Genomic DNA, 23,573 nt, shown 5'->3' with positions numbered 1-23,573 from the left:
GTTACCACTTTACTCACAGCCCTTACCCTACAAGTTAAGTAACTGTTAAGTTCATGTAGGTGACTGGAGTCACCTCGAAGAGACTAACTACTCCATTGGTAAGAAAAAAGCATCCAAAATGTAGCAATAAACCAAAAAGGATGACTCTTTTTAATGTCATGATAAAGCATTGTTTTACTATGTCTTCTGAAGAAAAAGTGTGTGTGGGTGTTTTGCCCGTGTGTACATATATCTGTGCGCCTGGTGCCCACAGAGGACAAGAGAGGGCATTAGGTCCACTGGAGCTGCAAGTGGCTGTGAGCTTGCACTAGCTACGCAAGCCCCCACCAAACGAGCCTCAGCTCTGCCTGAGATACAGGTGCTGCCTCCACCTTTTTCTCCAAAACACATGCTCAAGCTTTTATTAGCTCTCAGGATGTTCACTTGACCTCATTGGATTTGGACTCACTACAATGCCCTGTTCATAGTACTGAGCCATCGTTAGTCGTGGCCCATATGTATCCTGAACAAAACCAAAAGCACAGTGCTTTGGGCTTACAGTCCCCCAGGCAGATCCCTGGACCTTGCTCATTACCCAGCCTAGCCTACTTAGTGATTTCCAGGCCAGTCAGAGACTCTGTCCTAGAAAACAAGGTGATTGGTGTCTCAGTAACAGTATCTGTTACCCTCCTGTCTCCACAGGCACGCACGGACACACACACACACACACACACACAGACAATCCTAAAACACGGTTTCTAAATCATCTTACTAATAGTTTCAAAACATGTTCTGAACTTCTGAACATCCAAGCTGTAAGGGCAGTGACAGCCCCGAGAGGCTACAGAAGGCACATACCACGCACTATACCCAAAGAACAACGCTGGAAAAACAATGCTCACATCCATCAGTTGGTTCAGGCCCAGAGCTGGGTTTCCCAACTTAGGCATTCCAGGAGCCGGCACTTATTCAGTCAATACTATTTATTGAATGCCTGTTAACGGCCCCAGGTACTTAGGCTATGAGCACATTTGTAGACGGAAGTTAAGACGGCTACAAGATTTTTAAACTAGTTTTCTCATCAGTGTGTACAGACGGCTCATCTTTGGATCCTAGACTCTCTTTCAGGTTAATTTCTCCCAACAACAAGGCAGTGTATAAAGAAAGAGGGCCAGGGTCCTGGTGAAGAAGCATCCGGTTCGGTCTTCCGCTGCTGCCACGGATGCAGGCAGAAGCTGGGAGGTCTAGCGAGCAGGGTGGGCTGAGGTGGAAGAGCAGGATCTTCAGGGCTGTGCACCTGAGCTTTCATTCACAGGCCCGAGGGTGTTTCTGTGGCTGGCAGCTACCTCACCCTCAATTACGCTATCCCTACACCAAGCCGTTGAGGGTGGTCTTGTTTTATCCCCACTTTATGACTGTACTTAGAACAGTGTAGATGTTTGCCTAAACACATACAATGTCCTAGGACAATGGTGACCACCTCAGAACTGAGTGCTACTAATGAAAATGCAACAGCACTGTGAAGAGCCCTTGTAGGTGTCTCTAAGGCACTGCCCTGAGTGGCGTGTGGTCATTTTTACTCCCCATGCCTCTTATCACACACATTCTAGACCTCCTTGCAGAAACTGCGCCTGACGATGTCCCTGTGACCAGACAGACCCACCCCTCTGCCCTGTCAGTGTCAGCCAACTTCCCCTAAGAACCTCCCTTACCAAGGCCACGTGAACGGTGAACTCCACTCCGATGCCAACAGACGCGATCAGGATGACCACAGGCACGGCACTCAGCTTGATCCCAATGAGGCCCATCATGCCGAAGAGCTCAACGGTCATCAGAGCCAGGACCATGACCTTGAATAAGGAACACATAGTAACTCAGTACAGGGTATGCCAAGAGTGCCAATGAGTGAAGGGAAAAAAAAGTCCCAAAGCGGCTTCATTGAGTCTGGGTCGGGGTGGGGGGGTGGGGTGAGGGGGGCAGGCAGGAGAGCAACAATACATCTGTCACCTAAAGACTATGAAAACCAAAAAAAAAAAAAAAGACTATGAAAACCTCTTACAAACCGTCTTACAACCTCAACTTCCTGCTGGAATGGAGATGTTTGGACAACTTACTATCAGGCTAAACAAGGTGTGTGTACATGTGTGTGTACATGGCATGTGTCTGTGTGTATGCGTGTGTACATGTATGCACATGTGCTAGAAGTAAATAAAGCCTGGGAGTTCTCAGGAGCCTCCACATTGTTGATCACTGAGACCTCAAGTTCACTGGTTAGGCAGGCTGGCCGGCCAGGCCCACTCCTGTTTCTGCCTCATCTCCCAAGTAGCACACCTAGAGTGCCACACAGGCACCCCTTTGTGCAGCACGCACTTTAATGGCTGGGCTATCTTTCTATCCACCAGTTTAGTATTCTCTGCAAATTCCCTTTCTAATATCCCTATCCTAGAAAGGGAACCGTAAAGGGAGCACACACTGGAGGCGTCTGTGAAGGGTCAGAGTGTCACGGAGTGCAGCCTTCCCCCTGGCATTGTTGTTATCAGCAACACAACACTTACACTGTATTAAGTACTCTTAACTCACTGCAGAGAGTTCAGCGTACACAGGAGGATGTGCACAGGTACACGCAAACACAGTCCTGCTTGCTTTAATACACCTGACTTGAGTCTCAGGGGACTCTGGTACACAGAAGTCCTGCAGCCAATACCTAGGACAACTGAGGTTCCCAACTAGGCCTTTTAACCTTAAGCACCAGAAAGTGTCTTCCAATTTCTTGGGTTCATACTGCGGGGGTTTTTAATTGTGAAGGCTGCAGCCTAAAGAAAGCTGATAGGATGGGGGGACAAAGGCCTTGCGCTTTGGTTGGAGAACACACAGAATGAAGGAAGAGGCCTGAAGTCTAGGCCTATGGTGGTGGTCATGCGTCAGGTTGAGGGGACTCTGTGCTCTGAGAAGAGATGGGGAACAGCTAGGATGCACAAAGCAGACACCCCAAGTTTAAGCAAAGGCTTTGAAGAGCCTTTCATCCTGCTTGTAAAGATGTGCAGAGGGATGGTAAGAAAATCTATACGGTAGACTTTGAGTTTCTTGATAGAAGTTATTAGAAGCAGATGGCATGGGATTGAGGCAGGGATCCCATACCTGTCCCACCATGGAAAATAGTTTAGAGGATTAATGTCTGCCCTGCCCTAGGTTAACTAAGGCTATTTTAAAATATAACAAGTGTCTATGTCTTAACTGATCGCTAGCCGGGCCTACTGATAATACAGATAATTTAAAAACAGTAAGTGGCACCCAATGTAGTAGACATGTATCCACATTCTTAAAAATCTTATTTTGTCAAAGTCTGAAAAGGGTGAGTTTAGCAGTTAAGAAGTTGAGATAGATACTTTTAGGTTGATAGATTTGAGCTTTGATAGACACTGATTTAGTTCAAAACTTTAAACTCATCAAGATAAAACAGTATTTTCTTCAAGGTTGCCAAATACCTTTTGATTAAACATGTATGTAAGTCTTACTTACTGGTTTTTATAATTTTTCATAATTGTACTTTATGTATGTATGTATGTATGTATGTATGTATGTATGTATGTATGGCTTTTTTTACTTAAACAGAAAAAGGGAATTGTTGGGCGATGGTCTAATGGATTTTGATACTAATTACTGCTTGCTGTCTCTGTGACCCACCTTTTGATTAATAAAAAGCCATCCCACCTGAGCAGAGCAGATGAGATAGGTGGGGCTTGGGGAGAGAGAGAGGAATACTGGGAAGAAGTAGAAAGACCGCCATGAGGAGGAAGAAGAGAAAGACCAGGAGAGAGACCTGAAGGGAGAGGAGTAGAAGGCCACCATGGGTTAGATGGAGAAGCACATGGCCAGCGTGGACGGAGAATCCAGCCCAGATGAAGAACATTAACAAGTATTTAGGATTATAGATGGGAGGTAGCTTGATAGAAGTTATTGGAAGCAGATGGCATGGGATTGAGGCAGGGATCCCTTGCCTGCCCCACTATGGGAGGTAGTTTAGAGGATTGATATCTGTCCTGCCCCAGGTTAACTAAGGCTATTTTAAAATATAACATGTGTCAGTGTCTTCATTGATTGCTAGCAGGGCCTACTGATCATACAGGCAGTACATGTAATTTAAAGACAATACCCCACCACTTCGACCACACAGAGGAATAAAGAGATGATCTTTCTTGCTTGGAGTTAGGACTGTGGGTGGTGGTAAAGGCCAGGTAGGGAGAAACAGTGAAAGATGGACATCATCCATGTCTTAAGTGCTGTGAAGACTTCTGCAGACTAAATATTTACCTTTAATGTACCTGCTGCCCAGACTGAGCACAGAAACAAAACCTGTTTTTTTTTTTATAATTCTGGCACTTTAAAGGCTGTACCACAGTTCAGGGAATTTAAAACAATGCCAGGATTTCAGACTATACACGAGACACACTTCAAATCTGAGGGAAATTTGGAGAAAAGATGCCCCAAACTGGCTTTGAGTGGCAGTTCACCACTTCCCCAGCAGTTACAGTGTACATGGCACACAGAAGCCCCAGTGTCATCCTTAGCCCTGCACTTCTGTCCCAGCTTCTCTGTGCATGTGTCCACGCTACACACGGAACACCTGGCTACACAGTTATTAGGTCTGGGATGAGGACACACAGCAAGGCTTAGAATTGGAAAATTAGCTATGCTCTGGTTATTTTTACTTAGTAAATTTCCAGCGCTTTTATGCAGCGTGTTTACAAAGCCCCCAAATGCACGTCTTCATGCTGTGTGAGAGCGAACCCAGATTCTAGCATCAGAGGCTCTACCTTCCCCATGAACCTCACCACCTCCAGTAGAATAAATATCTTACAGATGAGGCAATCCACGCCGCCTCCTCTAAAGGCCCCAGACATAAACAAAACTTCCCGGCTGCAGCAAGAGCTGTGCTGAAAGGAATCTGACTCCCATAAAGACCCTTATAATAAACTCACAATGATCCCGGCCGTCCAGGGGTTCAGCAGGAAGACGGCGCACACTAGAAACGTGCAGGCCAGCACCACGCTGATGGCGAGCAGCAGCCAGTGGCGCAGGCTGATGTACTGCTCCCAGAACAGGAAGGGGTAGCCGTTGGGGTAACTGGACAGGCCGAGGCTTGTGTAGTTGTTACAGATGACTCTCACTTTTTCAATGGCTTCCACAAAATCTGAGGTGTCTCGTAGGCCGTTGAGGTAGAAAGGGAACTGAGCATATTCAATGGGTTCGGCTGCCGGGACTGGACAGAGGGGAGAAGAGGTGGGGTTAAGTGAGGAGGCCCCCGGTCAAGAGACTCTTCATCCCAACTCCACAGATGTTAGGTATAAAGCAAGATGAAAAGAACTTCGAAAGAGCTTTTTTTTTTCCTTAAAAAATAAAAAAAAAAAGGACAAACACTACACGATTCTGGGCTTTTACAATATTCACAGTTGATTTAAAACTTCTCACTAATAATCAACACTTCCTCTCTCCTACTTTCTTCATGAAAAGTCTCTTACTGTTTGCCGCTGCAAATTCAAGGCGAGCTGGCTCTGGAGCTCCCAGGAACCCTTCCCAACCCCGCCCCGTCTCATCTTGCCATGTGCGCTGGGATTACAGATATGGTGCCACACCCAGCTTCAAGTCGGTTCTGGAAGAAACTCCAAGCCAGTCCTTATGCTCGCGTGGCTCACTCCCTGGCTGAGCCATCTCTTCAGCCCATAATCAACACTTTGATTTCTATTTGGCGGTGGCAAAGGGTAAAGGTGGGTGGGCAGTGGAAGACCTCTGGGATTTTTTAAAAAAGCCTTTGATTTTATTATCCCAGAAGCAACTACCATTGAGATGGTCTCGATGCTCTAAGACTTATATGTTGAAAATACTTTTTATTCCTACATTCAATCTACTCTTCTTGACCACTTATAAGACCAAAGTAATCTCAGAGTCATGCCTTGCGGAGAGAAAAAAAAAAACCCACTTCCCTTTCTCGTCCTTTAGTGACCTAGCAACTTAAACAGTCCCTGCTTTTCTAATGCTAAGTCTTCAGCAAGAGGGGACGAAATCCTCACACAACAAGCATTTAGCTACTGCCCTTGTGTGTTCCACACCCTTTGGGGTCATTCAGCTGACTTGCTAAACATGATTTGCCCTATTATAATCTCAACTATAAATTTTCATTAAGACAAGCCTTGGCTGCTTGCCACCAGGCGCTGGGGTTTAGGTACAGGGGAGTTCAGACTGCTGCCGGCCCTGTTTGCACAAGGGCCCGTCTTCTTGCTCATGTCTTCTCTTGGCCCAATATCCAAAGCATATGCTGCTACTAACATCTCTAACATAAATGCAAATTAAATCCGCACAGAGCCACCTTTCAAACCCTAGGCTTAGGGGTGAGGGGAAGAGGAGAACACTGATGTATACAGACTTTTCTCCTCCAGTTTAAACAGCTCTGACGGAGCACAGGTGCTCGGTGGCTTACAGAAATGACCCAACATGCCAAAAATCCCTTCAACACCAGAGTTGACAAAGTTAAGATAAACATATAATCCCCAGCGATAAAACTCCACAATAGTAAAATAACACTCAATGTGGAGGCGTCCCCAACTTTCACATGGACCAGCTGGCATCAGGAGAAAAGCTACAAAAGGGGGTTAGAAACGCTTATTTCTCACCGTTGAGAGTGCAGGGCTCTGTTCCATTACACAGCCTCATCTGTCTTCCCAGAGTTTTAAACTAAAAGAAATATACTGTTCCATTTACACTTTTGAACCCTGGGCAGTGTCAATGGATGAGGCTGTGGCTGAGCTCTAGGCAGTGACTGAAGGAGCCTCTGAGGGCTCCCAGCCTCCCTAGATGGATGGCTACTTACTTCTCAGCCTGGTCTCTGGCATGTAGTCGGCTTTGTCGTGGACCCACTCCGGCCGGTGAGGCCGGATGTTGGCCTGGGAGGCAGCATAAGCTACAGGGTCGTTGCTGACCCAAGCCGTCAGGTAGATGTAGAAAGCACTGGGATTAATGATGCCATCTGCGTCCACCAGACGTTGTTTAGTCAACTAAAAAAAAAAAAAAAAAAAGAACAGAGGTCGCTCAGAGAGGGGTTGTGGGGTAAACACACTCCTGCTGGGACAGCAAGGCTTTGTACCTACATTCCCAACAAACAGTAGAATGCACATGGCTTGACAGTGCCTTTTGCAAGCCCCACTAGAACACCTTCGAAGTCTTTCAAAATACACTTATTGGTTGGGGGGGGGGGGAGGGAGATGCAGCCACCAGTGTGTTTACAACAAGCACACGGTTTTGCAGATGGCCCAGGAGTTGGCTGAACCAATTAAATCTGAATGCTAAAAAAGACAAGTCTGCAGCCAAGGCGGGAATGAGCAATCTGGAAAAACATATTTATAGGAGGGGCAGGGGGAACCTGGCAAGCATCCCCATCCACGTCTGTGTGCAGTTAACCTCTGTTGTTAACACTGAAGGAAATACCACCCAGTAAATGGAGGGAGCTATAAAATAAAACAACATCTGTATAAATTTTGCTAACACAGCCTCCGATGACCTGTGTACTCAAAAAAAAAAAAAAATGCCCATTGCCACAAAGTAGAAGACAATGGTGCAGAGCCAGGGTCCTTCAGAGCGACAGCACTTCTCTGAGCCTTGGTCAGATTCAGCGGTTGCATCTGCTCCCTCTACCGTAGGTCTCGTGGCTTTGCTTGGGTCAAAGACCCTATGAGACAGAATGTGGATTATATATGTATGGTAGATACATCAAAAAAATTTTTTTCCTGTTTACTTTAGATCCAGGCTTCCTTCCAACGTTTGGTTTTTTTTTTTTTTTAAACAAAATGAAAAACACCAGTGACAGCAGTTCACAGAGAAAGAGTGGAGAAATAAAGAGCATGGCAGAGACGGAGAAAAGCAGACGGCAGGGATCTGGATTCAATTAATCCACGGGATCCCTAACAACTGTGGGTCTTCAGACTGTCTCTGGAATTACACAGCACAGCTCCTGGCCTCCGTGCATGTAGCATTCTCCTCTTTCTCCCGGGAGAGGAAATGGGATCTTGGTGCCTGGCCCCACCACAGGCGTCCCACAGGCTCCCTGATCCCTAACTCCACCTCAGTGAGTCCCTGCTACACTCTCAGGCGGGCTGGTCTGCCATACCCTTGTCAGACCCTGACAGCCCACTGCACGTCTCTATAGAGCGTCAAACCTCACACTCCACAGTGACTCTCAACAATGTACTTTGTAAATCTGTCACCTTTAACGCCCGTAAAAGGGAGAAGACAATACACAGAGCTACCGAGAGGATCATTAACACGATGTTTTCTGCCTAAAGATACAGAAGTCAAACTACCAGAAGCAAAGAAGAGGCCTAGGCTCACCCCAAATCCAGGGTGCAAACATACCCCTGAACATGCCTGAGGAAACCAAAAGGGATGTGCTAGGATCCAAGTGCTTCAAATCCAGACTGCTATCCAGAGGAACAGTTTTCACTACACTAGGGAGTGAGCAGCAGGGGGGGGGGGGGAGGGGGCGTGATTCTCTTTGCTGTATTCAGGACACAAGCTTCCTGCCCTCAGCATCTTCTGCTGGGGCCACAAGGCCCGCACAAAGCATTAAATAACAAATATATCCTCCTAGAGTGACTTCTCGAATCCTCTAAGCCACCCACCTATCCAACCACTGTTCAGATGACTGCTGCGCAACAAAGCCACCATCCCATGTCCGAACACTAACGTGTTATTAGTAGGATACACACTTCAGAATTAAACTCCGGAAGCCCAGCATCAATTGGTGTTTCTCGTCCCCAGGAAACACCCGCATCGTCAACACTGTATTCTGCTTATTGCTACTGGGTCAGAGGTAACACCTGTCCCCTCCCTCGGCAGGCAGGGAAAGGGGAGCTTTCTGGCTGGCTGAAGGTCACTTACGTTAGCTAGTGGGGTAAGAAGGCTCAGAGAGCCAATGCAAGCGTCTTCCTGCCACCTCCTACCACTTCCTGTCCTCACGGGCTCTGCCAGGCCAACAGGTCAGCTGCCGGGAACAGTGGGATTACCTGACTAACATCGATGGGCTTGTCTCGGCTGCCAGTCTGCACCAGGAGCTTGTAGGCGAGGACCCCGTCGTCGGATCCATTTTTGTAATTGTTCGGCATGATCCTCCCAGTTTCCCAGTCACTGTCAAATGCGTCCTGAAGTCCTAGAAACAATAAACATGTGCAACACATTAAAACCTGGACCGAGAGCTCTGGTCCCGAGGGACTGTGCTGAGGACAGCGGGCAGGGCAGGGGACTTGTCGGCAGCTTTTGCTCACTTAAGGGAAGACTCCTGCACTGTTCCTGAATGAACCTTGGTGCCAATCAACTACTGAGAAACGTTTTACTTAAACTAAGGAGCTGGATAGATGGCTCAGAGTACTTGCTGTTCTTCCAGAGGATCCAAGTTCAAAACCAAGAACACACTCTGGAGGACACATAACTGCTTATAAAACTCCAATTCCAGAGGTGACACCCTCTCCTGGATTCAACGGGCACATACACAAACACAAAATAGATTAAAAAAAAAAAAAAAGAAAACACACACACAAAAAAAGGGGAGGAAGGTATGGTAGTACATGCCTTTAATTGCAGTACTCAGGAAGCAGAGGCATGCAGATCTGTGGGCTGGAGGCCAGCTTGTTTTACCTAGTGAGTCCCAGGGCAGCCAGAGCTACATAGAGAAACCCTGCCCCTATACCCCTCCCCTTGCCACACACACACACACACACACACACACACACACACACACACACAAAGGAGTGGAGGGGAGAGGGAGAGGGAAGGAGGTTTATCACTAGGCATCCCACTATCAGTCTGGCCTACATCTTGACTTCACTATGTAAATCAGGCTAGCCTGGAACTAACTGAAATCCTCCTGCCTCTGCCTCCCAAGTGCTGGGCTGGCTCAACACACACACACACACACACACACACACACACACACACACACACACTTACACTACCCCCCCCCCCAACCCGCCTCCTACTCCAGCAAGAGGAAGCAAGAGGGAGAAGAAAGACACATGTCCCATCCATTAACCATTTCATGCCACACAGGGCGCTCTGGCAGGAGTTCCTGATCAGGACCAGAAATCCTACCCACAGCAGTAAAATCACATCCAAGCTCCCAGCTTCCACCAGCAGCTTGGCTGCCCCTGGAGTCAGGGTGAGGGAACACGACTCTGTCAATCTGATCCATCTGTTTGACTTGTGCAGCTAATACAAGCTGTGGGATCTGCTGCCAGGCCGTGTAAAGATCACAGCCAACACCTATTCACTCTCCTCCTGCTCTCTTCCTCTCGCGCCACCCTTTCTCCCAAGCAGAGGGTGTGTGGAGGAGAGGGAGCCCAGGGAAATCCCTCACAGGGTAAATTTGGATCTGTTTGAGCACAGGAAGCCGCAGGCCAATACAAGGAGGCTCTGTGAGAACAGATGACAAACCGCAAGCCCTGGGAGGGGGAGAGCGCCTTCTGGGCTGGGGGCTGGGGGGTGGGGATGGGCAAGCCCACCAGCTCACCGCACACAGCTGGGCTTGGCTGCTGTAATCGAAACCAGCACCGTGGACCTGACAGTTTGGCTACAGCTGTAAAGAGGTAAGCATGTTGGAAGAGAAAACAGGGCCCTGGTGACCCAGACTTGGGGGGCTGAGCACTGCCTGGAGGGCACTCTCCCCAGCACCCCCAGCAGCCCTCATCCTCAGCAGTCACCTCCCAAGTAGACCCCCAAGTCTACTCAGCTTCTCAGAAGAAGACTCCCCCCCCACCCCCATGTTAGACCCGGGCTACTCAGCGAGGTGCATTTGACTTCGCTGCAGGACATGACTGTGCGGACCTCAGCAAACTAAACAACAGGAATGTTTAACATGGTCAGGTATTTGGGGGGGATGGGAAGTGGGAAGAGGTGGGGCAGCCCTCAAAACAAAGGCCCCCCTCCAACACTGTTATGCTGTGAGCTGGGTCACCCATGGGCCCTGTTCTCTGGAGCTGGGGGAAGGCAGCAGAGGGACCACCAGGGTGGCAATCTCAGTCTCAAACAGACCTTTTCACAGTGAGGTTTGCACAAAGGCAGTGGTAAGCAGATGTTATTTTATGACCCAAAGCCCTTCCCAACCCCCAACTCTGGAAAAATAAAATAAAATAAACAGAGGAGGAGGAGGACAACCGCTTCCCAACCCCCTCCCTACAAGAGGCCTGGTTGGTTTCCAAGCCAGGAGAGAGGAGAACTTTTATTACTTCAGACTTGTAAGGTCCTCTTGGCTCAGTGCTCACGGGCTACTCCAGGCAGTCTGCCTTCATCAATTCTAACGCTTACCTCCTGAGAGGGCAATTAGCATTATCATCCCCACTTTTACTCTGGAGTACAGTGTGTTGTCCAGAAGTGATGGCAAAATGCACGGAGAGCAACAGTATTTAACCCAGGTACCACTGGCATCTGGGTACCAAAAACACATTTGCAAAGGTATGTTCACACAGAGAGACTTCTGCGCCACTGAGGGGGGCAGAGGAAGATCAGATCTGCAGGGTCTGCTAGGCCGCCAACGCTGGCCCCGTGTGCTCGGCAGCTCCTGACTTTATGAATAGTAAAAGCTCTTCCACGACTAGTTCAGTATTTTCTGCCTAACCACTGAAAACCTCAACTACCATGGGCTGAACATCAAACACTTGCCCCTTGGCTGACACTTACATTCCAACAGTTTACAGCAAAACCTTACATTTCAGCTGCAGTTCTCTCACTAGAAACATTTTACACAGAAAATTATTTTTGAGTCTAGGCTAAAGGAATTACCCAAATATACAAGGCCCTAGAAATGAAACGATTGGTCTATTTCATTCCTGTTAACTCAGTGTGATTTAAAAATGAATGCCATCTGTACACAATGCAGTCAGAGGCAGAGTGCTGCCCTGGGATTTACCTCAGGACCGACTCTAAATGGCATGAGATAAGCCCTATATTACCCGGAGTGAAAAAGCAAAGTCACTACTATTGGAGTGTTGACAAAGACCAGAGAAAGCACAGTTTAACGGACTTCAAAACTACACACAACAATTTGGAAGAAGTGCTTCCTCCAAGGAAATGTTCAAGGACCTGAGCCATCACTCAGTAGGTCTAAAACACGCCTCAGTAGCCAAGAGCCCTGCTGCCCCAGGGGTGTATTAGATTCTGCCATCTTAGCATGCATGAACATTAACAGTCTGGCTGGGTGCTGTTTGCTTAGCAACCAAAATGTAATTCAAATATACAGACATTTATACACCTGAATGTGTTGGGTATTGTAAGAGGTGAAACTACAGACTAATACTGTTTTAAGAAGGTTGGCCTTCAAACTGTCAGTAGTTCCCTTCTCAACCTTGGCCTACCTCACCAAAGGGAAGACACTGGAGGGCACAAGCTCCAGCACCCTCCTCCACTCAGCACAGCACTCCTTTGTCATTTGTGGCAAGTTATTTGCATGTCTTTGGTCAATGCTGGGGGTTGGCTGCGCAAAGCAGAGACTCTTCCCAACTGTTTGGCTCTCTGCTAACTCACTACTTAAAAAACAATGCCTCCAGGACCAAGAGTAAGAAAATAAAATGCTGAGGGAAGTCAAGTTAATCTCCTGGGTTTCCAGGGCTGCAACAATAAAGCGATGCTTTCTCCACCATCCACCCCCCCCCCAAACAAAGTTGGACCCAGCACAGGTGTATGAGCAAATTCTAATCACTGCTCAATACCAACTCCTGTCAAATCAAGTTGTTTATTACTTAATGCAAACTCAAATGCAAACTGGCTGCCTGATCTTTACATACAGAGCACTGACTTAAGACAAAAAGAGGGCACTTAAATATGTGTTTAAACAAGCCTAATTAAGTGGGAAATTAAGACAGCGCCTGGGATAATCTAAGCCAACAAATGCTGGAGTCGTAATTATTTGGGTACTCCAATAAAAGCAAATTTGCTTGAATTGTGTGGATAATGGTCCCGCTTGTCTACTGTGCTTTGCATGCGTCAACATGAACAGATGTTCTGGGAACCACTGAAAGAGTTTATATTCAGTCAGCTTACAATTACAAGAAAATTCAGACCATCTTAACATTTCTCTCTAGGTAAATAATGCTTCCTAGAGTTGTGTCTAAGAGGGTAAAGGTCAGGACACTTGATGAATTCGATCCATAGGACTCACGTGGTACAAAGAGGAAGTTGTCCTCTGGCCTCAGTACACAGAAGATGGTATGCAGAGACACCCTCACATCCAAACCAATAGATATAAAATGGAGGGGTGTGTCTGTCAAGATTTGCCCCTTTATGAAACGGCAGGACGTGGCTAGACATTTGTAAGGTCATCACCAAATGGAAGAATGGTCACTATGAAACTCTTTAGAAGACAACAGCGTATATGGTGAAACCAAAGGGTGAAGCGCACACACCATTTTTGTGTTGGATGTTAACACTCAGGGAAAGACCTGGGTGGGAGCAAGAATCTTCTAAACCTTCCACTCAAATTTGCTATGAACCCAAAGCGTATGAAGAAAAAATGTAAAAGATGGTCAAAATGTGTAACAGGTGACCCAAAATCCAGGGTTACAGTGGGCTGTAATTTAGCAGGGGGCTCAGAAACCCCACTAAATACTCTAATGTCATTTGGTCACTAAAGTAGCTCCCATCCAAAAGGAAAAGAGCAAACAGAAGCATCTGGGCTCCCTATTTTCAAATTCAAATGTCTTTCCCCAATGCACGCTCATGAATGAGTTAACACAACGCTCTTGCTCAGATGGTTACAAGTTTTTAAAGCGGGGATGGGGGTAGGGGGGTGGGGGGGGCGCCTGCCATAGAAGTGGGCTTTATATAAAACAGACTGGACTCAGCACTCAGCAGTTACAAGCACTCGCTGCTCTTGCAGAAAACCTGGGTTTGGTTCTCAGCGCCCACCTGTTGGTTCACAACCATCACAACTCCAGTTCCAGGGGATCTGATGCCCTCTTCTGACCTTAGGCACCAGGCAGGCACATGATCACATACATACATACACACAAACACACACACACACACAGGCAAAACACACACTTGGATAAAATCAGTGTCTTAAAAAAAAAATGGGTGAACATGCTGTTCCCTTATGATGCAACAATACTTTCCTATGGTGGGCAGAAGGGAAGCCTACAGCAGGTCAGGTCAAAGAGCGACAGAGACGCACAGGAGTAGCCGCCTGCTGCAGCCCTACCTTGGAGCCAGTCTCTGAAGTAGTGCAGCCACATCTGGGGAAGTTGCTTGTTCTCCTCCAGCATGACATACTTGACACTGCTGAAGCTCTTGTGAAGGTCATAAAGCAGGTGCTGGATGTTGGGGTAGTCTGCTTTCTGGGTGACTATGTACATGTTGTAGAAGGAAAAGTACTTGAACTGTGCAGCTATGAAGTCATATTCTCTGGTTTCCCGGGGGACAATGTCCGTGAGGTCCAGCCCGTCTCTCACTCGGGTGGTCCCATAAAGGCTGACCCCTAGCAAGCCCAGGAAAAGGAGGATTACCACAACCTGTAAGGGAGAGAGGAGTACCGGATGAGACGCAGAAGAACATTCCTGATTCCTCCCAGACCAGTACCAACTGCTTTCTTTCCTCTTTTTTACCTAACAGCCCAGACCTGGCATGGCAAGTTAGGGGCCAGTCTCCCAGAGAACATAAACCCACAGTAAATCATCTTTCAAAGTAATGTCATGAAGAATAAAAATGTTAATATAAAGTGAGCAGCTCATTTGTACTCGTATTAGTATGCGCTACATGGAGCCTCCCACTGCAGGAACATGCACATGGCGATGGGTCCAAAAGGTGTCAAAGGACTCATAGATTTTTCTTCAAGGCAGGAAGTCACACGTGGTGGCGGTTACCTTGGCTTTGGGTTTCAAGAGGAAAGGAGCATAGTGCTTCTGTGCAAACGAGGAGAGTGTCCACTTGGTGCAGGGGGGCTCCAGGCAGTGCAGGCTGGAGTCTGAGAACTGAGAGAGCAGATCCCTGGTGGAGCTGGTGCTCTCAGGGCTCTGACAGCTGAGGGTGTCCTGGGTGACGGTGACAGGCTGAACAGAGATCTCGGAGCGTGGCTCGGCGGTGGTGTAGTACACATGAGTGTGAGGGTCGTACTCTGTCCGGAGCTGGACCGTGGACTGCATGGTGATGTGTGTTTCATGGGCAAAGCTATGGCTGCTGTAGGGGGGTGGGGGGCTGTAACGTGTGTTACTGTGAGGTTCCGTGTAGGCCTGCGGCTCGACCTGAATCACCCTGCTGACACAGGGGCTGAAAAAACAAAAGATAAACACACCGTAATGGAGGGAGGAGTAGGCACTCATTTCTGCTCAAGACTGCTGCTACCCACTGACATATCACTGACTGAGGGGAGACACAAGCAGCACCTGACCTGCTCTGGACAGAGACCAAGCCCAAGCCAAGGCGTAGTTCACCCTGAAATGACCCTGAAATGACGATAACTCTCTCCAAAGCACACCACCCTGAACGTGTTCTAAACAGGTGGTGGTCAGCGTTACTCTGCTCTGAAGAGCTACCAAACAGTCCACAGATGAACAGACGCAGGCTCACGGTGGAAATGAACGACCACGGGTGGCAGAGCCTCTAGGGAAAGGTTTATGGGCAGATCCAGGTGTGGGGAGGGGAAGTGTGGAGCTCAGCCATGCCCTGAGACACCTGCCTACTACTCTTCCCTGTCCCCATGACGCTAGCCCAAACCCTGTCAGCTACGTTCCAGTCTGAGGGAGCCCAGGGACCAGAAAGGCCTCCAAAGAGCCTTTCTATACACCCAACCAACAGAGGCCCCAGGTGCTGAATGTACCTTGTGAAACAGCAGAAAATATCCAGTCGTCTGTCCTCACGTCTATATAAGTCCATGCTGAGAATTGCAGGAAAAATGAGCAGCACCATGGCAAAGTTGAATACCACCACTACAGCAGCCTGTAGCAGAAAAACAGTACGCCTTCAACACACTTGCTATGCGCATGTTGCTGTATAAACAAATATTTCATCACCATCATCATCATCATCATCATCATCATGTGTATGAACAAGTGTCTGCCTGAAAGTGTGTGCCTCGTGTGCACACAATGCTCTCGGAGGCCAGAAGAGGGCGTCAGATCCCTGGGATCGCAAACAGTTCTGAGCTGATGTATGGGTACTGGGAACAAAACCCGGGTCCTCTGGAAGAGCAAACAGTGCTCTTAACCATCGAGCCGTTTCTCCACCACCCCCCAAACAAACATATTCTGGACAGTAGTCTCTCACCACTCTACTGCTACCTAGTGACACAGAGCTAGCAGACAGTCAAGGGGCTCCCTCTTCTCCCCCGCCACTAAGAGGCTGTGTGTGACTGAAATGGAAGAACCCCAGAAGCTACACAGGTTGGAGTGAAACCAATGGTGACTTAGTAACGTAACCAAATCAACCTCTACAAAGCCAGGCCGAGAAGGACTTGAGATGTTTTACTCAAAAACCAAAAAGAAACATCTTGCTTTTAGTACATTTCTAAGAGATTCCACAACCAAGATTAATAAAATGTATATAAAATAGGTTGAGTCTATCAAAGTGTCACCATTAAAACACGAAATAAAGTTTCACATGTCCCCTGAGGTTTTTAATAGGCATATTCCAAATAGCCCCAGGAGCAGCCTGTGAGGCACGTTAGCGAGTAACAGCCAAGGTCAAGGAGAGCTAAGCAGAGAGAAATTCCAGTGTGTGATTATCGTCTGCAGAATAAGTAAGTAAGGATTCAAAAGCCACCCCCTAACCTAGAATAAACACAGGGCTAGTTTCTGCGGCACTTGGGCAAATCTTCTGCTGAGCCAGTAAAAATTGCAAAATTGGGCTGTTATTAGGCAAAGCTGACAGGACGTCCAAGGGCAATCCTGTTCTGAGAAGTGGACAAGAAGCAGAAAAGAAAAATGGAAGGAGAATGCTAAACAGCCAAGAAATAATTCGAAATTCATTTAAAAATAAATCCTCCTAGGAGGAGCTTTCAAAAGACCAGCTTCTGAGACCTCAAAGTAGGAAGATGAGGGAAAGAAGCCTAGCCATCACTGGTACCCAGAGCTAGAAACCAAAAGACATTCACAAAGGGCTTTTTGATGGAGTGTGGGTTTATGCTCTAGGTGAAACAGCAAGCCAGGAGAGCACTCCTTCAGTAACGAGTCCCTGTTAAGTCTACAAAGCCACAAAACAACCAAGTCTTCTACATTATGCCAACACCTTTCCTCCGTTAACTGTAAAAGGACCTCGTCAACTCACACAGAACAGGTTAACCACAGCTCAAACGCATGTGCAGGGGCCCTGAAGACATATGAAACAGCACGTGCGTGTGACAACCTAGGACACACACACCCCCTTCTCTTTACGGATTAGCCCTGTGCTGGGTACTGGAAAAGCAAAGAGCCCTCAGAACTACAAACAGGTTACACCACACAAGGCTGACTTGTGCAGTTTTAAAAACCTGTCCCCAGCAGCTCAGAGGGGAGAGTGCTGCTTGTGGGTTGGGGTAGGTAGTGTCTGGTCTAAAGAGGCTTCCGGGGAAGGGTTTACAAGAAAACAGGGTCCAAGAAGAACAAGGAAGAGACAAGATGTGTGGCTGGAAGGTACATGACAGAAGGGGTGCTGAGACAGGTGATGGGAGGCCAGGCTGTCAGTATGCTTCAATTGCATTTTCACAGTAACCAGGTTGTGAACAGTTTGCCTCAGAACCATTACCTAAAAAGCCTGAGGCTGCCCAGGCAATCAGACTCAGATGGAGGCCTGACGCAAAGTCTTCATCTTAACTGGGTTGGAAGCTCTTGTTGGGGATGGTCTACTCACACTAGGTGTCAACTGCTGACCAATTAGATGCAGGGAATGCTGGGAAGTACATGAATAAGACTCAAAGCCGAGCGATATAGTGATAGATGCCCGGATGCAGAGGCAGGTGGCTCTCCTGAGTTTGAGGCCAGTCTGGTCTACAGAGTGAGTTCCAAGATAATCAGGGCTTACACAGAGAAATCCTGCCTCGAAAACCCAGCCCAACCTAAAAAAGACCCAGAGATTTTCCATCAAGAAAGTCATGCGGGGGGACCGAATCCTATTAGCTTTTTAATTTCAGTCATGTTTACAGCTCAGGAGTAAGATACAGAGATAAACCCTAAGCATCTCTGGAGGGCAGAGACTCCCAAAGCTGCTAAGCCTCACAAGCACCTGGGCAGCAGGTGCTGCCATGGCAACACAAGTTTTCTACAGAGGCTCATCAAGAAGCCTGACAGGCAGTATCCTTGCTCATTCGGACAGAAGTGGAGGGTGAGAGAAACCTGTAACATCCCTGCTGACCTGTTTTCTGATGACAGGTTACATGTTTAGAGGGAACAAATCACTTTCGGCAAAGAAAACAAACGTTGACAACCCCACCATTGTCAAAGCCTTGAAAGCAACTAGCAAGGATTTCTCAAGCAAGGCAGAACCGTCTCTGCAAAGGAAGATGAGACTTAAAACAACAACGAAAAGAAATCCTAAGTAAGTCAGAGAATCTGGCGGGAATGGCCTTGTCTGTGGCTGGGCTCCAGTTATTCGCTTAGAAAAGCTGTCCCTGTCATGCCCAGTAAGCCAGCTGAGGCACCCATAGCAGGACCCTAGCCTAAGCCCTTTTACTGGGTAAGGTGTAGTTCAGTGGTAAGAAAACTTCTTTGTGGGCTCCTGGGTTCAAATCGCACAGCCACAGACAGAAAATTGGGGGGTGGGGGGGCCCGGCGGCAAGTAAGGGAGATGACTCAGTAGGTGAGAGTAGTCAGTCTGAAAACCTGAAGACCAGAGTTTAAACTCTGTGTAAAAGTTCCCTCCAGGATGGAAACATCCTATCCTTGCAGGAAACTCTTTCAATGGGAAGGGAAACAACTCCAAACAGCTTCAGGAAGTCCCTGAAACTGACCAGGTTCCCTAGGTCCCCTCCCTACCTGAGTAAGCCAAGCAAGGCTGCAAAGAAGTCTGAGACCAGACCAGCTGTCTGGAAGAAGTAAAGGGGAAACCAGCAGAGCCGTCTGCAAGGGGTTTAGACCAAGAGGCACCCAGAACCAAGAGGCACCCAGAAAGGACTCTCTTCAACCTGTTGAGCTGCCTGAACGTTGGGCAGCGTGCTTCAGGTACCCACCTTTGCGCAGTCACTCACACTGGCATGGGCTTTGATGATACAACTGTCTTCAAATCATTTCTGGCCCTGAAAGTGACCCCTTACCATACTTCTATAAGTAACCCCAATTAAAAAAAAATCATCGGTTCACCAAGTTGGGCTTTGCTGGTATCCATACTTCGGTCTATCGTAAGCTCAGTGTGTGGTGTGAGTAGATGTGTGTGTTGCATCTTCTCAGGACAAGTTTTTGTCACACAACCAATTCCAAGCATCCCATAAAAAGCTTAACAGTTTCTGTTTTCCATGCCTCTAACCCCAGCACCAGGGTGGTGGTGGACACAGGAAACTCCCAGCAGGTTACTGGCCAGACAGCCCAGGTGGCTGAAAAGCTTCTTGCTCGCTGCACACTGCACACACGCACGCACGCGCGCACACACACACACATACACACACTCAGATTGACTGATTGAGAGAGATTTAAAAAGCAAACCTTTATCACTAGAATGAGTAAGGGTCTAGGTCTGGGCCTTTTCACTGAGGAACTGACACCACAGTGAAGGTTGATCAGGAGACCAAAGATATTTAAGAGTGGGAACCCTATTATGTAAGTCAGGGCAAAGAAAAAAAAATCTGCCAAGTTTCCTAAGGAAAAAATCCAAACACTGCACTGTTTCATTGCAGCACAGATCCTCTGTGTCTCTCCGGATGCTCTTGGTGGCTACAGATGACAGACACACAAAACACAAAGGCCTCAGTTTTGTCCCTAAGAGGTGCTTACCTTGGGAGAGCTTAGCGTACTGGATTTTCTAAAAGGCTATCCTCAGGTAAACCTCACGTAGCTTTCAGAGACCACAGCGTGGGATACCATTAAGGGAGGAGGGTTTGCCTTGATGAACCATCAGTACTGAGAGGAGAGGAGAGCAGAAAATGAGGGAAAGAAAAGAAGTGTGCAAGCCGACAGAGCAGAGCGGGGAGCGCAGTGAGGGGACAGGCAGTGGAAAGGAGGGCACGGACAGAGGGTCCCAGGGTTAAAGGCTCCACCCAGCACACCACCACTCCAGAGTCAGCTGCACACACGAGAGCAGACGCAAGAAGAGCGTGCAGCACAAACATGCCTGTGCAAAACAGCCTCCTGAAACATCAGCGCTGCCACCAAAGCCATGGGCATCTTTTCCCTTATCTTTTCCTATTTCAGCACTTGGCTATTCTCATTTTCTTGGGCCTCTGTCCAGCTTTTGAGTTGACTTTATTCATTAACCCATTGCTATCTCTATTTTCGTAGATGTTTATAACAACACGCCTCTTTCGGATACTGTTTCCTCCGCCCCCCCCCCCCCCCCCCCGGAGCTGGCCTCAGATCTTTCACTAAATGTTAAGGAGGCCTTGCACCTCACCCACAGTAGGGAGATGAAGTTCCAACACTTAAGGTATTGCTTCCACTTAGGTGCCAAATGTGTATCTAAGAGCATAAAGAGGAATACAATGAAATCTTCATCACTTTCTCTTTTGGACATGGCCCTGAGCACCTGTTGAGGAAGGAACAGCATGAAGGAGTGCCAACTTAAAAACCATCTCACACAAGTACAATCCTTCAGGCCAACTGGCTACCTCATGAGTTGCAGGCCCTAGTCTAAGAAAAAGGGACACAAATGCTCCTTTCAGCTGAAGCCTTAGATCTTAAACTAACTCAAGAAACTTCCACCACATCATGAACTACCCAAGAGCCTGCTTCCTCTGCTACACTGCCCACTTTAGGCTTCCTATGACCGGTTCTGCCTACTAAATACATGGCGGACAGCTGCTCCACTCACACCCAGGAACATATTCCTCAGGCTAACAGCCTAAGTATGAGAGGACCTGGCTGGAAGGGGCTGGGCAGAGTAGTGAGGCCAGCAACACAGCCTTTGCACAGTGAGTAGAAGGCACTCTAAGCTTTGCTCAAGCAGTCTGAGAAGGGAGTAAGGAGCCAAAGAGCACAGGAGAAAAGGCAGAGGCCAACAAAAGGAAAAGGCAGTGGTGCACACGGACCCCAAGAGATTCCCCCTGCAGGACAGAGCCAAGTGGCCCGCACACCCCCTCATACAGTGTGAGTGACAGTCACTGCCTGACCCAGGGTACAAACAGCCTTATCTACACACACCAGTAAAGTCTTCTATGGCTTTGGGGTGGGGCTGGAGCTGTTTAGGGAAGGTAAGACATGAGGTGACCAGAAGGGGAGTATTCTAGGGATAGAGGCCAGCCAAGCAGGACCTCAAGGAGTGTCCCTGGGCCCACTGACCCACAGTACAATTCTCTAACATCTCCTGGGGCTAAGGGTTAATAAAGCAAAGAGCCTGGGCGCCTTACCCAACAACACCAAGACCCAAATGCTGCCGACATGCGCCTGATTTGTAACATTCGTGCTGAAACCAAGAGAAGCAGAGCGCAGATGCTAAGTCGCCAAGCCACAGGGATCTGCCCACTGTAAACTCACCTGGAGGGAGAACGCCCGCAGTGCAGGAATAGGGATTAACGCAGCCATGAAGAAGGCAGTGACATTGCTGATGGAGGTGAGGGCCACACTGGCTCCTGTGCGCTTGAGGCACTCCCCGGTCCTGTCCTGAGGATGACACACATCACAGTGCTGGGGACTGCAGCCTCTACTAGCCACCCCTTAAAAGCACACTGTGGCAGTTTCTAAGATTGGTTATACCAAGGCTAAGGAACAGGGAAAGGTCACAACCACCTTGACCCCTAACATCAGGTCCTGCTGGTGCCTCCCGCATGGTCACGTGTTGCCCGTGGTTACCATCACCCAACCAGAAAGCTGAAGATAATGATGACTTAAATGCAGATCCATAGCCAAAGAAAACCACAGACGCAAACGTGGGCTCTGTGAGTGGACAGCAACGGGAGCCCACAGAGGCACCCTAAATAAGGCTCCTGGGCATTTTCTCAGTGATGTGTCATTTGACTTGGGACTGACCAGATGGTGAAAAGCATGACAGGACAAATACCAAGACAGAGAATGGGCGTTGGATGTCCCCCCACACCTTCTTTTTCTTGCTGTTACCTCAAATGGAATCCTTTTATTCTGTCCCGTCTCACTGAACGCATGTGCCAGGAGGAAGACGTCGTCCACACCAACACCAAGAGCAAGAAATGGCAAAACCTACAGCAAGCAAACACAAGCGATGACAGTGTCAGCCAAGTAAGATCTCACGGGGATGTGCCAAAGGGGAGCTTACACCAATTCAGGGGAGAATCTACTTAGCCAATAGCTTGCACCTCTAAAATCTTTTCAGTTATGACTCAAGAGATGCTCTTACCAGCTTCTATGTTTAAGGCTCAGGCACAAGGATTTGTTTTAGAATTGGAAGTTTAAAAACCTGTTAACTCATACCTAAAGCCCTAGTTCTTTGTCACCCCTAGACCAGCATCAGTGAGAAATGCTGAAAATATCAGACTATGCCTTCTTGCAGACTGGACTCAGTCACCTCAGTCACTGTTGTTTTCAAAGATTCTAACGCCTACTGCAGTTTGGGAATCAGGGTCTGATATAAACTATTCTAAGTGAATGTCTCTACCTTAGCAAGAACATCTCCTGACTTAAACAAAGCAGTGTTAATATGTGCTTGTATATATGTACACGGCATGTGTGCAGACATGTGTGTTGCACAGCCCATTATATAAGGTGAGAGGGCACTTCTATAGAGTCTGTTCTCTCTTTTCACCTTTATATGGGCTCTAGAGATCAAACTCAAGAGACAACCAGGTTTGCATGGCAAATGCCTTTACCCACTGAACCATTTTACTGGATTTCCAGGCTTTTAGCCCACAGACCAGATCGGCCCACTGAGAGCCGGCCCTGGCCCTTTCCCTCACAGCAAAGGCTTTTTACAAACTCTTCAGATAAGACACACAGGGGGCCGGCAGGCCTGGAAAGGTGTTGGCCAGAGGGCAGCAATGATCGGCTCCCCATAGTACCTGAGTTGTCGCAGCATTAAAGGAGATCCCGATCAAGGAACAGAGGCCCAGTCCTGCAGCCACCGACAGTGCAACCAACAGGACGCCAGCCAGCCCCACGGCACCCTGGGACTTGGAGCAGTCCCAGCGCAGCATGGTTAAACAGGCATAGGCAAGCTGGGAGCAGAACAATTGGGGAAGGGGGGGGGGGGATCAAAGGGGAATCAGAGAGAAAAGGTGGGGAGACAGAGAACAAGAGCCAAACATCAGACCGGGCAATATTCCCCCACCCATAGCCCTACGTCCAAGGTAGACCCTATTTACTTCCCACAACAACACTTTACACCACCAACATCACACAACAGCACGGGGACCGCTTCGGAAATCCTTACAAGGCTGAGCCGTCTGTCTCTGTCTCGGGCATACTTGTATATTAGGGACAGTTTAAAAAAAAAAAAAAGCAGGTGCCAACATAGAAACAAAGCAAAGAAGTTACGAACAA

General features: G+C 48.1%; 1 protein-coding gene across 6 annotated transcripts in view; it reads right to left on the bottom strand.

The window, feature by feature from the left end:
* PTCH1 (patched 1) overlaps positions 1 to 23,573 on the bottom strand; it is a 68,271-nt gene that overhangs the window by 10,042 nt on the left and 34,656 nt on the right. For all 6 annotated transcript variants that reach the window (XM_084781814.1, XM_084781813.1, XM_084781812.1 and 3 more), the window contains 10 exons: positions 23,093 to 23,248; positions 22,179 to 22,277; positions 21,600 to 21,725; positions 15,827 to 15,945; positions 14,874 to 15,276; positions 14,213 to 14,522; positions 9,033 to 9,175; positions 6,845 to 7,028; positions 4,959 to 5,239; positions 1,692 to 1,829 (listed from right to left, as the gene is read on the bottom strand). In XM_084781814.1, the coding sequence (XP_084637940.1) occupies positions 1,692 to 1,829; positions 4,959 to 5,239; positions 6,845 to 7,028; positions 9,033 to 9,175; positions 14,213 to 14,522; positions 14,874 to 15,276; positions 15,827 to 15,945; positions 21,600 to 21,725; positions 22,179 to 22,277; positions 23,093 to 23,248 (1,959 nt within the window). The remainder of the gene's footprint in view (positions 1 to 1,691; positions 1,830 to 4,958; positions 5,240 to 6,844; positions 7,029 to 9,032; positions 9,176 to 14,212; positions 14,523 to 14,873; positions 15,277 to 15,826; positions 15,946 to 21,599; positions 21,726 to 22,178; positions 22,278 to 23,092; positions 23,249 to 23,573) is intronic.

Source organism: Acomys minous, assembly GCF_964271855.1.
Source record: "Acomys minous genome assembly, chromosome: 5".
In the NCBI taxonomy this organism is placed as follows: domain Eukaryota; kingdom Metazoa; phylum Chordata; class Mammalia; order Rodentia; family Muridae; genus Acomys; species Acomys minous.
The sequence above is the reverse complement of the archived record's forward strand: the minus strand, read 5'-3'. Positions and strand labels throughout refer to the sequence as shown.